The 16,825-nt window shown below is 41.4% G+C and overlaps 1 protein-coding gene across 1 annotated transcript in view; it reads right to left on the reverse strand.

The window, feature by feature from the left end:
* The window catches only part of LOC309517755 (von Willebrand factor D and EGF domain-containing protein-like), a 203,155-nt gene that overhangs the window by 113,558 nt on the left and 72,772 nt on the right, over window positions 1–16,825 (reverse strand). Inside the window, exons 10-12 of the mRNA XM_082197221.1 lie at window positions 16,336–16,612; window positions 13,620–13,834; window positions 7,572–8,524 (exon numbers count right to left, since the gene is read on the reverse strand). Of these exons, the coding sequence (XP_082053347.1) occupies window positions 7,572–8,524; window positions 13,620–13,834; window positions 16,336–16,612 (1,445 nt within the window). The remainder of the gene's footprint in view (window positions 1–7,571; window positions 8,525–13,619; window positions 13,835–16,335; window positions 16,613–16,825) is intronic.

Genomic DNA, 16,825 nt, shown 5'->3' on the forward strand with positions numbered 1-16,825 from the left:
GTGAGACCTTGGGCGCAATTATCAAGGTGGTTCTGTCTACCTGCAAAATTCCCAATACCAACTCTATGTCCTGCATGGGTATGCACATCTATCTTTGAGTGACTTTTCCAGGATTGTGATTGTTCTTATCCTGGCTTGCTTCCATAAGGTGTTATCACTTAATGACTCCACAGAACATAGGTGGCAAAGCAACAGCACATGATTTTAAGAACCTGTCTTGTTCAGTTCAGGATGAACTGATGTGTCTGATCCCTTCCATTACAAAGTGGAATTGGAGCTCAACAGTTTTGTGAAATGCTTCACTTGTGTATGCTGCCTAAGTATTAACAATAAAGACACCTTTCATTCATCACTGATGGGTCAAACCTACATTTGGCTCTGGCCCATTCTGCAAGTCACATTGCACATGGCTCTCATTGTAAGTTTTGTTTTATTTTGTTAAATTCTCCCCTATCCACATCCTGAGAAGAGAAAGCAATCTTCCTTCAGTCTTGTCTGCCATCTGTTTTATGATTGTACATAAAGCCTTCAGTCCAAACTTTCTGTATGTCTGTGGTGCTAGCTGAATCCAATGGGATTATGAAACATGCTATCCTGAAAAGATCTATTCAAAAGAAAGCTCCATTCATAAGTGGGCCTTATTCCCAGGTAAGTGTGTATAGGATTGCAGCCTTAATGTTTTTACTTGTTTTAAATTAATATCCTCTAATCTAAGATGCAATAGAAGAACTGAATCCAGTCTAACGTTAGAAGGATAACATTGGAAAATGGTTAATATTCTTTTAAAATCTTTTTTTAAGCACAACTCATATAACTACTGCTATAGGGGATATAGTTTGGCTCCAAAATATGTACATTCAGTTGGATATATATTTTCCAAGCATAGAAATAGTAAATTTATGGATATATTTGCATTCCAAGTAGGGGAAGATTTCACTAATATAGATTTGAGAACTAAGTAGCCCAAGGTAAAGTGATGTATCAAAGTAAGAAAATGATGCAAATGAAACATTTAATAACTCTGACTTTTTTTTTTTGCCTATGATGCCTCTTCTTTCCTGGACATTCCACAGTGGAATTGAAATTCACACCCAGAAAGCTCTTAAATTGTCATTACCATAGTGAAACTAATTTGTCCTTATTACTCCTCATTACCTTTTATTTTGCGATTGCTCCCCAGAGTATTACAGAAGCTCTATATAACTTCCTAAGTTGTGCTTGTTGGTTATGATTAAAAAAAAAAAAAAGCTACCATGGTCAGTGTACACAAATTGCAGGCCAGCCTGATTTGTTATCCATGATAATTGAATTCTCCATTTAATTACAGTAGGTAATGACATTTTAAGCACCTTCTACAGGTGTTGGGAGTTTTTTTTCCTTTTAATGACGCTAGAAAGGAGCATTAAAGGGTGACATTTTCCTGGACTAATGCCAAATTTTGTAACTGCTTTTCATCTCTAAATTTCTATATCAGTTTGATGATAATTATAAATCTGGCCACCTGGACAATTTTGCATTGAGTTGTGAGTATTTAAGGGTTGGTACAATCTACATTTTAGTTCTAGCGCATTCAAATGTGATTACGGGCCCATCCACATTTTTGTTTGTCCCTTGATTTCAAGTTATGGGTCCAAAAAGATTTTTAAATTGTTGTTGTCCCACTGCTTTCCTCAGGGAAACATGCTTTTCTGTTTAAATTAATAGGTCTTGCTTTGACATAAAATGTGGATCTATTCTCATGCGTTTGGAAACAAGAAGTAAAACCTAGAAAACCAACCTCTGATTTCTCTCAACTGCACCACCAGCAAATGAAAGAGTTTCAAATACTGGGTATATTTATGAACCACCCCGTCAAGTTGATATTAGAAAAAACCTAGGCTGCAGAAGAATACTAGTCCTGATCATAAGCTATTCATGTGGACCTGGTACATGTGGATAAAGGGAAGTAGGACCACACTGCTAGCACTTCCCCTTCATTTCACATGCCACGGACTCTACTCCCTCAGTGTCCACTTGTTCACTACACATGTCTACAACAAGGTGCCTATTTGTGTTTGGCTGAAGCTTGAACACATGGAAGATGAATGAAGGAACCTAACGGCACAAGCACATCCTCCCCAGATTTACTTGAGTGTCCTTAAGTGCTATCTGACTATTGTCAACTAAATATGTGACACCCATAAATAAGGTGTTCCTTAAAATCAGGGGCATTGAACAACCAGCTCTCGGGGGGGGGGGGACCCTATTTAATCCACACTGCTAGCACCTTTGGACAAACAACCAGGTGACTTTGCCTAGGTAAAGACATGTCGCTTTGCCTAACAAATGTGCATCTTGCTGCACTCTGGGGACCATGCATTATAATATTCCAGGTTTTCTTTTGGTCGTAGGTACCGGCAAATATCTCTGGGAGTTTCCGTAACTTTTTCAGAAATGTGTAATTATAGAATAACCATTAGTCCCCATTTGTGCATCTTGCCCTGAACCTGTCAACCCTGACTGAATTCACCACCAAAAGATCTTGTGATGGAAGCTAGCATCAATAGCTTTTAAAAGGAGCAGTATAAAAATAAACAGACAGAAAAGAAAATATGATAATATAGTATTAGATCTGTCTACAAGTTACAGTGGTACCTCTAGTTGCGGACACGATCCGTTCCGGGGTGCCATTCGCACCCTGAAAAGTCCACAACTAGAGCGGTGCTTCTGTGCAAGTGCGAAGCGCGATAGAGCGCTTCTGCGCATGTGCGAAGTGTGCAGAGCACTTCTGCACGTGCAGCGGAACCCGGAAGTATACACTTCCGGGTTTGCCGCGTTCACAAGCTGAAAGGACGCAACATGAACCTAACGCCACACAAGGTATGACTCTACTCAGAGTTTTGACAGAAGGACAGCCTCCACATTTACAGACGTACTTCCTCCAAGTACACCCTGGGGATAAGCTACAGGGGTGTCTGTCACTACCTCTCCCTGTTTATGGATCTCCCTAGGTCATTGCTGAGGAAGCTCTGGTCCTCCAGATGTTGATAGAGTCCAATTCCCATCTATCCTGCCAGCATGACCAGTGCTCTGGAAATATGGAAGTTGTAGTCCAACAACCTCTGGAGGGCTGTAAGTTCTCCATCCATGTCCCAGACCATCTGTTAAGCCACAGTTGAAGGGGTAACTCTGATCTAGCTAAACCACCAGTCTCATCTAAGAAGACAGTTCTTATGTAACCCCTATTTCTTTTTCTTGAAGAAATTCATTGAAATACACAAAACTGTTCCCCCCCCTATATTTTAAGCAGGAAGGTACACTGGAACTAGAAAACTATCTCAGTTCAGATGATACTTTGGGGCATCCCATAGGCATCTGGCTGGCCACTCCGAGAACAGGATTCTGCAGTAGATAGCTCACCGGGCCTGATCCAGCAGAGCTCTTCTTATGTTCTGATGAAACTCTTTCTTTTTTTGCTACGTTATAGACAATACATTTAAACCTGATATTTTATACAATTCAATGGAATAGCTTTTTACAAAATACCAGAGAGCAAACATAATTCAATACCAATTCAAGCTTGCTTTTCTTGCCCTGTGCTCATCAAATGCAGGTACCAAGGCTATGTTTCACGTTGTCTCTGCAATCCTTATTTGCAATGTCTTCACCTTTTTGTTTCTTGATAGGTTCACTGGAGGATTACTTTATTCCCTATAGCACAAGTATCAAGGTATACATTCCTCAACAGAAGGCATAATTATGCACACTTGACATACAAGTCAAGGAAACTATCGTTCTGTTAGTACATTGTTTTGTTGCATGTTTTTATAAAAGAGCGTATTTTGTGTGTGTGTTTTTTTCAGAGGGTTAAGCTGGTTGTTAAGGGGAGGGGAGTTTTGTCTGTGAACAAACACAGAGATAATGCTAAGAGACCTGAGCTGTTGTTGTTTTTAAAAATGTAGGTTTAAACATAACAAATTTGTTGGTGCTATTCTGTTTGGAAGAGATGGTCCCAGTTTGCACTCTCATCCTGCAGTTTCCAGCAACTGGTACAATAAAATCAGCAATATTAATATTATAAAATCAGCAATATTAAAATTATAAAATGCATTTTACCCAACAATTATCTCAGGGGTGCCAGGAGCAATGTTTTTAAATTCAACCTGAAGGTCAAGAATGAGGGAGACAGATACACCTGACCAAGGAGGGCATTCCACAAATGGGACATGCTCACTAAGAAGCAGCACCATTACTGAGGCCGCAGACCATAGGATAAGAAATTATTGATATTGGGGAAGGTGCACTTTTAGGTACTTGGGTTCCAGGCCATTTAGCTGCAAAGGTGACAAGGAAAGTCTAGTCTGGGCAGAATACCCTGGTGGCCTTAGCTCACACTGGACAAGTAACCTGTTACACAGGCCAGTCCTTCAGAGAAGGAAGGTGGACAAAGGGACTCATGAAGTAGCAATTTTTAATTCTCCAGTCCCCTGATCCTGCACTTTGATTTGGAAGTATGTATGTAGCGTAAGTGAATTAAGAGTGAATGTGAGAAAGGGTGGTGTTCAGTTAACTTTTACTCAGAGTAGAGACATTGAAAGTAATGCACATGATTAAAATCCATTAACTTCAGTGAGCTTACTCTGAGTAACACTTGAACATCTCCCATAGTATATGTTTATATGCAGTGCTGGTTTTCTAGAAAAAGGTGCTGGACACCTCACCATGGAACCTCTCTTGTTCTCTTATATTGACAATAGCACCCATCTGACAGGTGCTGAAAACAAGCTCTGTTTATATGTAAAAAGGTAAAGGGATCCCTGACCATTAGGTCCTGTCGTGACTGACTCTGGGGTTGCGGTGCTCATCTCGCTTTATTGGCCGAGGAGCCGGCGTATAGCTTCTGGGTCATGTGGCCAGCATGACTAAGCCGCTTGTGGCGAACCAGAGCAGGGCACGGAAATGCCATTTACCTTCCCACCAGAGCGGTACCTATTTATCTACTTGCACTTTGACGTGCTTTCAAACTGCTAGGTTGGCAGGAGCAGGGACTGAGCAACGGGAGCTCACCCCGTCATGGGGATTCGAACCGCCGACCTTCTGATCAGCAAGTCCTAGGCTCTGTGGTTTAACCCTCAGCGCCACCTGCATCCCATCTGTTTATATGTATGCATGTGTATTTCTCCGTTATTATCTGCCACTTAAAGTTTACCTGGGCCTAGATAACCCTCAGATGGCTATACTGGCAGCAACACATCTTCCCATGATACATCTACCACAGCTTAAAAGAGAGCACAATAATATTATTTGTCATAAGTTCAGGCTATCACTCTAACAAGTGCAACTGTTTATTACAGTGGTGCCTCGCAAGACGAAATTAATTCGTTCCGCGAGTTTTTTCGTCTAGCGAATTTTTCGTCTTGCGAAGCACGGTGTCGGAAAAGTTTTTGAAAAGCTTCAAAAATCGCCAAAAACCTCAAAAAAGGCTACCACACCGCATTCTATGAGTTGCTCCTCGAAGTCAAGTCGCAACTGTATTAACGGTGTTAAGAAAAAGGAAACAAACTTGCAAAAAACGCAAGACGTTTTCATCTTGCGCAGCAAGCCCATAGGGCTTGGCAGGGGGTTGCTTGGCAGGGGGTTGGACTCGACAGCCCTTGTGGTCTCTTCCAACTCTATGATTCTATGAAATTCGTCTTGCGAAGCAGCTCAAAAACCGCAAAACCCTTTCGTCTAGCGAGTTTTTCGTCTTGCGAGGCATTCGTCTTGCGGGGCACCACTGTATTTCCTTATCTCTGTTGTAGCACCCAAGTGGTTAATATGTATCTGGAGGACTGTATGTGAATTGGGTGAGTGATCTTTAAGAGGAAGCTTCCTTTTATGAGAAAACAACATGCAATCTCAGGTGCATTATGGAAAACTGAAAAAGCAAATGTTAAAGGTTTCCCAGGTCCATCAGCCTCACCTTTTGGAATGGCTGCTGTGCATTACCTTGACATTGTTTGTTGGAGATTTTGCCATCACTTTATAAATGAAATGGGGGGCGGGGGAAGAGAGAGCGACTCCCTTTGGCAGTCTCCTCTGATTTTGCAGTCTGATTCTCAGCTACTAGTCTCCATCTCATGTAAGTGGACAGGCTACAACCACAAATAGCAATGTGGAAGCAAGTTATATTGGTATCAGTGGGATTTTCTCCTAAAAATGTGTGTTTAAGATTGAAGGGTTAGTTGGTCATTTTATAATATAATGTCAGAAAGTTAAAATATCAGGAAACAATAAGAAGGAGGAGGAGGAGGAGGAGGAGGGGGAGGAGGGATGAGAATCAAAGTTCCCTACAAAACTGAACTATTTTTAAAAAGAAAAGAATACTGCTTTTCATCTGTGGGATAATGTAAACATTTTAAAAAATTGATCAGAATTGGTTGTCATACAAGTTAATTTGATTTGAAGCCAAATTTATAAAGGGTGTGTGTGTAGCATAGGAGCCAACTCCTAGGAGCTGAGGTCCTTTTGGTCTTGCCCAATAAAATATTTGAGGGGGTCGTCCCCCACCAAAGTTGATGGGGATTGCCATTCAAATAGTGTGTGCATGCTGCGTCTTGTGATTGATTATGTGGGGCAGGGCTTACCTGCCCCATCAATATTTTATTCAACTTGGCACCCCTGGTGTGTAGTGACTGTAGGTGTCACATGTTCCGACTGCCTGGCACCTGACATTTTGCACCAGTTGGTGTTTCTAACCACCTTTAAAGGTAGCCCCACATAGAGTGCATTAGATTAATCCAGCCTGGATGTCACTAGTGCATGGATAACTGAGGTGAGATCCATCCTCTGCAGGTAAAGTTGCAATTGACAGCTCTGAGCTGGTTAGAAAATAAATAGCTTGAGCTTGTAAAAAGGAGGAGTCCAATTGGTTATGGATCAGTTGCAAACCTCCTTCTAGAATAGGTGGTTTCCCTACCCTCAACATCCTTATCTTGTCTGGCTGCTGCTGCAACTTGTTTGTCCTGATCCAGCTCAAATTTGCCTCCAGACATCAGTTCATTCAATAGCCTCCATGGAATGAGTAGATGGGGAAGAAAGGTAGAACAGAGTGTCGTCTGTGTACTGATGACATCACAGTCCACACCTCCAGATAGTCACCCCCAATATTGTGATATAGATGTTAAAAAGTTGTGGGGAGAATGAAGCCCCAAGGCACCTCCACCCCCACTTCTGCAACTGAGCCTTCTGAAATTAGTACAACATCTGTGTTGGGGACTCTCTCTCTTTTATTTTAGGAGTTTGTTTTTGTAGCATGGGGATGATAAGAAAAAAATCACTTCTCTCAAACCAGTTTGTTTAAGGGAATTGTCAAATCCATTTTTGCAAGTTTACCAAGGTAAACTTGCGTGCACAAACCCACACGCCTCCAGAGCAGCCAGCCAGGTATTGCGATCAGCTTGTCAAGGTCAAAACCTGATTATTAATTCATCATAGGTCTTAACTAGTGAAGCTGTTTGAAGAGCAAATTGCTCTCTGCAGATGTTCCATTAAGTCAAATGCTACAGGAAGATACACAGGTTACGAACAAACATAATTCTTTTCTTACTCACTTTTGGCGGTTGTACAGTCATGGGAATCGTATCCTTCAAAGCACTGGCATCCCCACATACTGCACTGCCCATGTCCATTACATAGATTGGGGCACCTGAGAGCTCTGATTATTTCTTTATGTGTAGCAGGTAGCTCACTTGTTGAATCAAACCACATAGTTATGTTTTCCAGAACCCTTTTTTCACAGGAATTTTCCAGAAATGCAATCATTGATTCTCCCCATGTGAGGTCATCCTTGCTTTGTACATCCAAAAGGCACATTTCAATAGCCACATCCAGCTGGGTGCCCAGAAGCCCTTTACAAGCTAAGCCAATGGGAGAGGTTTCAAGAACCTTCTGACAGCTTGCTAAGGCTTTTGCTGAGGTTAGGCCACTTGGAGTAGGCCATGTGACCTGAACTTTAGGCCGCCTCCCTTCAAAATAATCTTCTGGGAAAAAGTAGGTGAAACTTTCCAAGTCAGCCTGACTCAAGCTTTGAGAAGAGGAAGCAGATAAGGATTCCCAGTAAGCTTCTTGCCTTTTTTCTCTTGATAGCTCCTTCCAATGATCGGAAGACTCAAAATATGTTTCATTTCCTGATTTTTTCAGTGAGATGTTTTGACCAATTGGGTTTAAAAGGCCATTGGGGCTGTCTTTCTTTTTGGTTGCCTGAGGCAAATGCCACTGCTCAAGAGATCTAGGTGATAATATTCCATCAGCTAGGAATGCAGAATCAGCGTCCAAGTTAGTAGGATGTTCTGATGTGACATCTAGATATGGGATTACAGAATTGTAATCCACACGCTCATAAAAACAACCTAAAGATTCCGGGGGAGAATGCTGAAAAGTGTGTAGAGCATTTACTGACTGTAAATACAGTGAATGCTCCTTCTGACACAGACAGTAATGTGTCATTTTCTTCCATTCTGACAGTGGTGGAGTCTTGTCAAACAAACTCATCCCTGGAGCTATTCTGATAAAATAAAAGAGAAGCAGGTCAGAAAGTTAAAAAGGCTTGGTGTTCTCTCACTGATCAAACTTTCATAGTTATTTATCTCTATAATAAAAATGTAAGTATATCATCACACAGCCCCTGTTGGAGGATTTGTAGTGCCAAGTCACAATTCTGGATTGGCATGATATCAGGGTGGGATAGGGAACCAAAAGTGAAGGCAGGCTGCACAGCACCCATGTCTGTTGCACGGGAGAAAAGGCAAGGGACACTGAGAGGGAAGAAGTGGTAGCTTAAAACAGCAGACTATTGAGTAAAGCAGAGCTGGAGGGAACTAAGAGGAAAATGGCAGTTTCAAACCATGGTAGAGATTTAAGTAAACTACTCTGGAGTATTTGGGGGCTCCACATCCTTTGTCTCTCACACATGTGGCAGCTGAAGAACTGAAGGAGAAGTTTGAGTAGAGTAAGAAGAGAGGGAATGGTGGCCTCACAATCGGTGGCCAATGAAAAGGGTGTTTAGCAGTTGCAATGTGTGGAAGGAGGAAGATGCAAGTGGTTACTGGGGGGGGGGGTCTGTGTGCAAGAGGTGTGTGCAAAAGGAGAAGGCATGGGGTGAAGGTGAAAATGTGTGCAAAGCAGGGCAGCAGAAAAAGAGAGAGAAGTGGCTTCTGAAATGGAGTTGGGAAAGTGAAAAGTGAGTTTAGTAGTTGCATGGGATGGGAAAGGGAAACTATGGGGTTAACTTGGGGGGAATAACAGGGAGTGGTGAATGCAGCAAAGAGGGTCTCAGCCCCTAGCATCCTCCATATTTATCTTGTAAAATACAGAAAATACACTGAAATACAAACAATATGAGTACAAAATTCCACATTTTTTAATTAAATAGTAATAACCTGTGGCAGGTTTGTGCAGCCTGTAACAAGCTAAGCCAAATGCAACCCAGCATCCAGGTAACACTGAGGAGCCAATGAAAATTCATTTCATTGAACTTTCCACTGTAGCTGCTTGTTTCTTCAGCAATGCTGAAATGGCTGTGTTAAAACTTCAAAGAGAACTCTAGCTGCGTGTACATTTCTCAAATGGCTTGCATTTTAAGTAGTCTCTCTCAGTAGAAATGTTTGAACTGACAAAACATCTCATTGATGCAGAAATGCCTGCTAACCCAGCCTCTGTGCTACCTAAAAATTCTTCCTCCTCTTCACATTGTACATCTCTCCCCCTCCCACCCCTGGTTTTTGGACATAGCTTATCTTGCCTAGAGAGCAAGAAGGAGTTGTATTTTAATCTGAAAATATTTCAAGTTGTCTCCCCCATGACAGCTATAATATGAAAAACACAGAGCCCCAATATTCTGCAGTATAACCAATGATCTCTAGTTTAAGAAAATGAACCCTTCTTTTCCCACATATTTCCTTCCTGAATGGGTGGGTACAATTGAACATCGCACATGATCATATACTCCACACATGTGCATCAGTACACCCAATCAATATTCCACATTTTTAGGACTTCAATCCATTTAATTCACCACAGGAACAGTCATTCACACAAACATCTGTACATGTGTATGGCATAATGCATAAGCTTCCCTAGAGTGATAACCAGAGATCACATGTGTACTTAGCATCCTGCCAAAAGCTGAGGAGAAATGTACCATCCATCCATCTATCAGTGGATATGTATACACACAGCCATAAAGTACATTGTCTGCCTTCTCTGCTATCTCTAGTATATCAATAAACTTACAGGCAAAATTATTTTTTAAAAGGGGTTTGGGTGCTGAAAGAGGAAGGAGCAAAACAACAACAACAACAACAAACCACTGTGCTTTAAAAACTGCTCACACTGTCTGCTTAATGTGCAGGTATGGACACTTGCAAAGAGATGTCTACAAAGTGCTTTTGGAAAACTCCAAAGCCCAGCATTTCATAGGCTGAAGTGTGTACATAGTGCATACCTGGTCAGAAACAAGGAGAGAGTTACAATTCTCCTTAGCACTTAATAGGACATTATAGATGAGATTACTGCTTTACATAATGGTTACATCATAAGTGATTACTTGGCAAAGGTCATCAGCATTTATCCTTTGGATTAAAAAGCTACAAGGAAATAATTGGAGTTTGAGTCCGCATGCAAAGCACTTTTTAAAGAAGGTGAAATAACATCAATCAGAGAAGGAAAGTGGTCTCCCCTCCACTTGCAGCTGAAGCAAAAAGAGAGGGGGAGGGGGCTGTATGACTGGATTCAATCCCAAGACTCCATACTAAACAAATGTTCAGTGGAATAGCGGCTTTTTAAAAGGGGGCGTGTGCCTACAACCTCCATTGCTGGATTGGGCTGTGGAATTGTGCATGTAGCACATGTGGTTTTTTCACCCGGCTAGGGATAAATGCAAGAAAGCTTCCTTCAACATGTATATGGCCCCTAGCTGTATAAGGTAATAGAAGTATTCAAAATAATGCCCTTGAACACTTATTTACTCCAGTGGCTAACAGGAAAAAAGCATGAATTCCTCTGCTTGGATCTTAAAGTATGAACATGCATTGGTGAGATGAAGATAACAAACTGTTATCAGCAGGGTTGTAGCAACAATCTTAGAATTCAACTGGAACTTATTATTATTTTGCTAACCTTCAGAAGAAAGTGAGCAGGAAAAATATTATTAATAATAACATTTTTACTTGGAGTGAAATGCAATAATGTGGCTGTATCACTCCAATCTGACTTTCGGGATTTAAGTATGTATACCTGCTTAAAAGCAAAAATAACTATGATAAGAAAAAGCAAGTCTTGTGGCACCTTAAAGACTCATTTATTAGAGCACACGTACATTTATAGGTTTTCATGGACTACGGTCAACTTCCTTAGAATCATTAAGCAATATCCTGAGTTGCAGGTTAAAAAGGAGTTTAGAACTTTTAACAGTGCTAACAGAGTGAGTTTGATGGGTCTTACTCCTAGTTAAGTGTTGATACGATTGCAACTCTAAACTCTTTTATTTTTGCAGGAAGTATGTAGTGCTTTAAACAGCTGTGGGACACCCTCAGTTTTACAGCTGCAACGAACAATGGCTGTGGAAATAAGAGAACAGAACTACCAGTAGGCGAACTCTCCAACTGGTCCCTGGTGATTGGAGGTGCTGAAGTTCCAAGTGCTTGAAGGCAGCCAATTGAAAATGCTTTACTAGCTTCCATCTCCATTACTTCTACCTGATTTCGTAAACATGCTAGCAGTTTTGAAAATCTGGAGAGCTTCATTATTTATATGAACAACATTGCTGTGTTTTCTCAGTGATTTTCACAAATGACACCTAAATCATCTGTTTCATTTCCTATATCTGTAGTTCTGATGTAAAACCTATATTGAATACAACATAAATCCCTGAATTAACAACATCCACAAACAGTGTGTCCTGGGCTAATAGATATGACTTTGGGGTCTGAAGCTGTGTTCCAGACCTTTTTAATCCAGCAAGTGTTATAATTTAATCAAGGCTTCTAATTCCTAGAATATCCAAGCTATGAAGGTGAAAGCCTGGGTGATGAGCCATTAAGGGGAATTAAGGGGCTCAGTGTGAAACAGCGAATAGGTTGGGGGGCCCTCCTTCAATAGATAAAGCCAGAGTTTAGAGTAGACAGTTTTGGAGCAGTAACGTGATCTGGAAGGAAAGCAGCAAGCTGAAGAGAGAACTAGAGAAACATTTGAGAGCAATTTTGATTTTGATTTTTATCCAAGGTTGCAGCTATGGGGAAAACAAGACCCTTTTTGGGTGCTGATGCCGTGAACTCCTCCATAATAGGTTCAGGTTGTAGAAAGTGCCTTAAGGAAAGTTGAACCTAGAATGGCCTGGCATGTGCTGCAAATCCATGTTGTACAAATCAGTCCTAATGAGGGAGTGTTGATATTGAAGGAGAGGTACAGGTTGGTTCATGAAGACTTTGGCTCAAAGCATAAATGACTGAGTGTGTGCTGCTCTTGTCCACCACACACCTCCCACAATGTGTGATGTGAAGGCTTTGCACAGAGGTCCGAAAACGTGATGAGAGCAAGTCATTACTTGCTGCACTCAGAAAAAGGAGGGCAGGTAATGATTCGTGTTCTGAGCCTTGTCATATAACTGTGAAACCCGTAGGTCACACATTGTGAAAGGCACATAGTGTCAGTAAGGGGCAGAGGTCCACTATTCCACCATAGAGATGATTCTGTAGGGGTGCTGAATTTTGCAGCATTTTGGAGGAGAGCAGAAAGAAACAATGCTGCTCCATTAAAACTCCTGACTGCAGAAGCCAGAATTGCTTCTGCAAGTTGCTGCATGTGTTCACCTTAATAGTCACATTCTTCCTGCATTATATTGGACGGTGGAGCTTTAGTACTTCCTAAGTGCTTGGTAACAGCTAAAGATGCTTCAGAAGATGTGTGGGAAACCTCTGGCCCTCTAGTTGCTGCTGAACTACAACTCCCAGGCCATACATGCTGGGGCTGCTTGGAATTATAGTTCAGTGACATCAGGAGGGTTAAAAATGCCCCACACTTGCTTTAGAAGAAGAATGGAGGTGTTTGGATTCCACTTTTGGAAGTTCTCTGAAATGGAAGGTGCCTATACTCAGTCCTCCAGCTGGCATTTGAACAGCCATATCAGATGGTTTTTATACGTCCTATTTATTTATCAGAATAGGCTTCTTAAATATTAACATTTCATTCTACGCACTTTGCCACATCTTGTCAAAATCTGTCTTTGAATTCCATAGCCATGTACTTGGCATCAGCGTTCAGAAATTAAAGAACAGAGGAAATATCAAAGCCTTCGATTTCTGCCTTCTGTCCCCATTTTACATTTTCCTGGATGGCTGGGAACTGTCCTTTGTAACAGCTCAGAAGGATCTCAGGGCAGTTGGCAATGTGACGTCATTTGTGAATATGAAACTTCTCTCTAACAGTAGCTGAAAATGTGTATTATTTGAGGGGTCTTGAAGGCCACTGCATTTTCTTTTGTCACTGCAGCTCTGTGCCGGATCATTAAACGAACACTTTTTGAACAGCTTGTATAGAACGCTCTTATAATGGCGATTCATTTTTCGGTGCATCCCTTACCATTGAAAATCTCCTTTCCTTACCTCCAAGCTTTTATGAAGTCCTCCTCAGACATGTTATTCTGGCGAGAAAGTAAAGGGCTCCCATCAGGCCCATGGAAGTCATTCTGACTGTTTCTGTCAAAGATGCCACATAAACCTCTGGTGCTATTAAAATCAATGCTTGGTGCCCTTACTGTCAAACTCATTCCCCAGTCGCTCACATCAGCTCGAACAAATGCTCCTGAAGGGAATGAGATCTGGAGAAGGAGCAAATCTGGTGAATATGAACTCCATCAGCAATTGTGTGTGTGCGTCTGTGTGCGTGCATGCGTGCATGCGTGCTCACCAGCCAGTGCTTGAATTTTGGGAGAACAGTAGAGAAGCCTTAATGAAAGCTACAAGCCATGCAAACTGAGTCCCCCTCCCACATTTTTGGCTAAATCTTTCCCAATGTAACCTTTAAGCAGCAGCTAAGAGGATCCATATAAAAAGCTGGGGGCAGGCTGCCTCTGCCCCCCACCATCCCATAAATTAAGCATCAAAGCAGAGACATGCACACACAATAACATGTCATACGCACAATAAAAAAAAGTTGAGATCTGCTATTGGCATCAGTAATCCACAGTGCAATATATCTCAGAAGAAAGCTCCATTGAGTTCAAGAAGTCTTACTCCCAGGTAACCTGCATGCCACTTTCAGGTTACAATCCTGTGCACACTTACGTGGAAGTAAGCTCCACTGAACTCAGGGTACTTACGTCTGAGTAGACCTTCATATGCTTGCTCTCTTAGTTATACTGAACATGATCAAAATTGTATTTACAATTAGGATCTGTTTTTCTTGATGCTGATAGAGGGAGAAGTACAGTGGTGCCCCAGTTTATGAACTTAATCCGTTCTGGAAGTCCGTTCTTAAACCAAAACCGTTCTTAAACTGAGGTGCACTTTCCCTAATGAGGCTTCCCGCCACCAGTGCCCTTCCACCGTTCGGATTCTGTTCTTAGACTGAGGTAAAGTTCGCAAACCAGGATACTCCTTCTGGTTTTGCGGAGTTCATAAACCGAATAGTTCTTAAACAGGGCTGTTATTAAACCGAAACTGCCAACATGACAATAAGATCACCTGTGTGATTTTCCTTGGGAAATGGTCATATATATATATATATATATATATATATATATATATATAGCCAATACTTTTAGAATATTCCTTGTAAGACCAATTCACACAGGAAATGATTATATTTTAAACTGAACAGAACAGCTGTCTCATTATAGAAATGGCTTAGGTTGTTCCTTCAAGGTGGGAAATGGGCCAGCTTTTTATTCTGAAAACATTGAGTTAGTTTTGATCATGTGAGGACTTAAGCCTGATGGAAATTCCTCACAGTTGTAAGATGCAAACACACCACACATTTAAATCACATTATTACCCCAAAGAATCCCAGGAACTGCAGAGCGACAATTCGCAGCACCCACGGCAAACTGCCATACCCATAATTTTTTCCAGGGAAATAATGTGCTTTAAATGTATGGTGTGTACACAGCCATATTATCACGTTTCTCTAGGTTTGTGTTTCATTTTATAGCCTGCCTTTCTTCCGGGATTCAAGGTAGTGCCCTCTTCATCTTAGGAGCCAAAGTTTCTTCAGTGCATTAGTATGTTAATGATACACCATTTAGACTGTGAGGCAATGCCTATGACAGTGTTGTCTTGTGGCACCCTCCTCCTTCTGAAATTAAGCCATTTCTGTATGTGCACTGGCAAGGAACCCATCTGAAACCTAGGCTTAAAAATTATCTCTCTTGTGTCACTAATCACTGCCCAGGATATTTCTCCTGTTGTTGGGATGTTGAGACAAGCCCCGCCCCCATCAGCAAGGGCAAGCTGATATAGAGAGAAGTGTTCCTTTATATACCCATAGCCCAACCTATTTAGGGCTTTGTAGGTCAACACTAGCACCTTGATCAGTGTTCAGGATCAGTGTTATGTGACCTGCATTATTTATGAACCAGGTAGCAGTCCCCAGTGAGAGTTTTTTTTGTTTTGTTAAGTGCTCTTAGATAATTAATCCTATTTACTGTTGGTCATTTGGTTCTGTATTTTATGATTCTATAATATATTAAAGGTTTTATTTGGTTTTGGTTGTACATCACCACTATATATATTTTTCCTTTTGAATTAGTGCTGTATAAATAGTCTTATAATGAATGAATGAATGAATGAATGTGGGGGAATTGCAGGATATTGGCTTCCACATCAGCAATGCCGTGGATCGATGATTCTTCCTAGTCTGACATGGATTTAAAACTTACTTGTGCTCACCTATAATTGGTCAGGCACCAATCCCTTCACTTGGATCTAGTCACTCTTTCCATTAGCTTGGCTGGACACAAACCCTACTGTAATCAGTAAATCAGCCAAGTCAGGGAAATCCTTTGCTTTATCAAAGACCATAGTGACCGCTCTGTAAAAAAAGGCAAGCCTCTTGTAATGAGACAGAATGTGACTTGCTCAGTGCCACCATTAAGCTTGTGGCTAAGTCAGGGCTTGAACTCCTGCTATGATGTTTTATGGGCAGTATTCTGTCCATTGGAAGACACTTCTTAGCCTTACATTGAGTGGAATTTACCTCAGCTAGGACAGCCTAATACACACCAGTGGTTGGCCATTCAACTTAGCAAGGGATACTCGATCTTTCACACTCTCTCGTTGGTAATTATCAAAACCAAAACCCAAATAAATTTGAGATACGTACAGTAATTTTTCTCCCTCCATAGGACTCCAAGATTCTGACATTTGGTTGTGACGAGGCTTTGATGCTTTTAATTGCCAGTTGAGGTTTGGTTTCCAGAAACTGCCCATTGCACATATCTAAGATGACGATATCATTATCTTCCCATGCGGCAACACCACAGTTACAAGCAAAGGCAAGATGGCGGTTGCTGCAATGCCACTGACGCACATGCACCTCAAACATTCGGTTCAGACTTCTGTACAGCACAAAAGTTCCAGTCATGTAGCTGTCATAACGCCTAAGCAATCAAGAGAACAACATAAAGGAAGGATTTACTCACAGTTTGTTAGCTGCTCATTTTTACTCTAGCCAACAAGGCTCCCTAATTAGACCAGTTTGGTGGCTGGCCTCAGAGGGAAAAGAAAATAAACTCTTGGTGAAGAAACACTTTTTCATCAACATAAGCAAACTAATACCACCAGAGTTATTAGCTGGGAGTGCATAAGAATTC

The sequence above is a fragment of the Podarcis vaucheri genome (assembly GCF_965113315.1).
Source record: "Podarcis vaucheri genome assembly, chromosome: 1".
In the NCBI taxonomy this organism is placed as follows: domain Eukaryota; kingdom Metazoa; phylum Chordata; class Lepidosauria; order Squamata; family Lacertidae; genus Podarcis; species Podarcis vaucheri.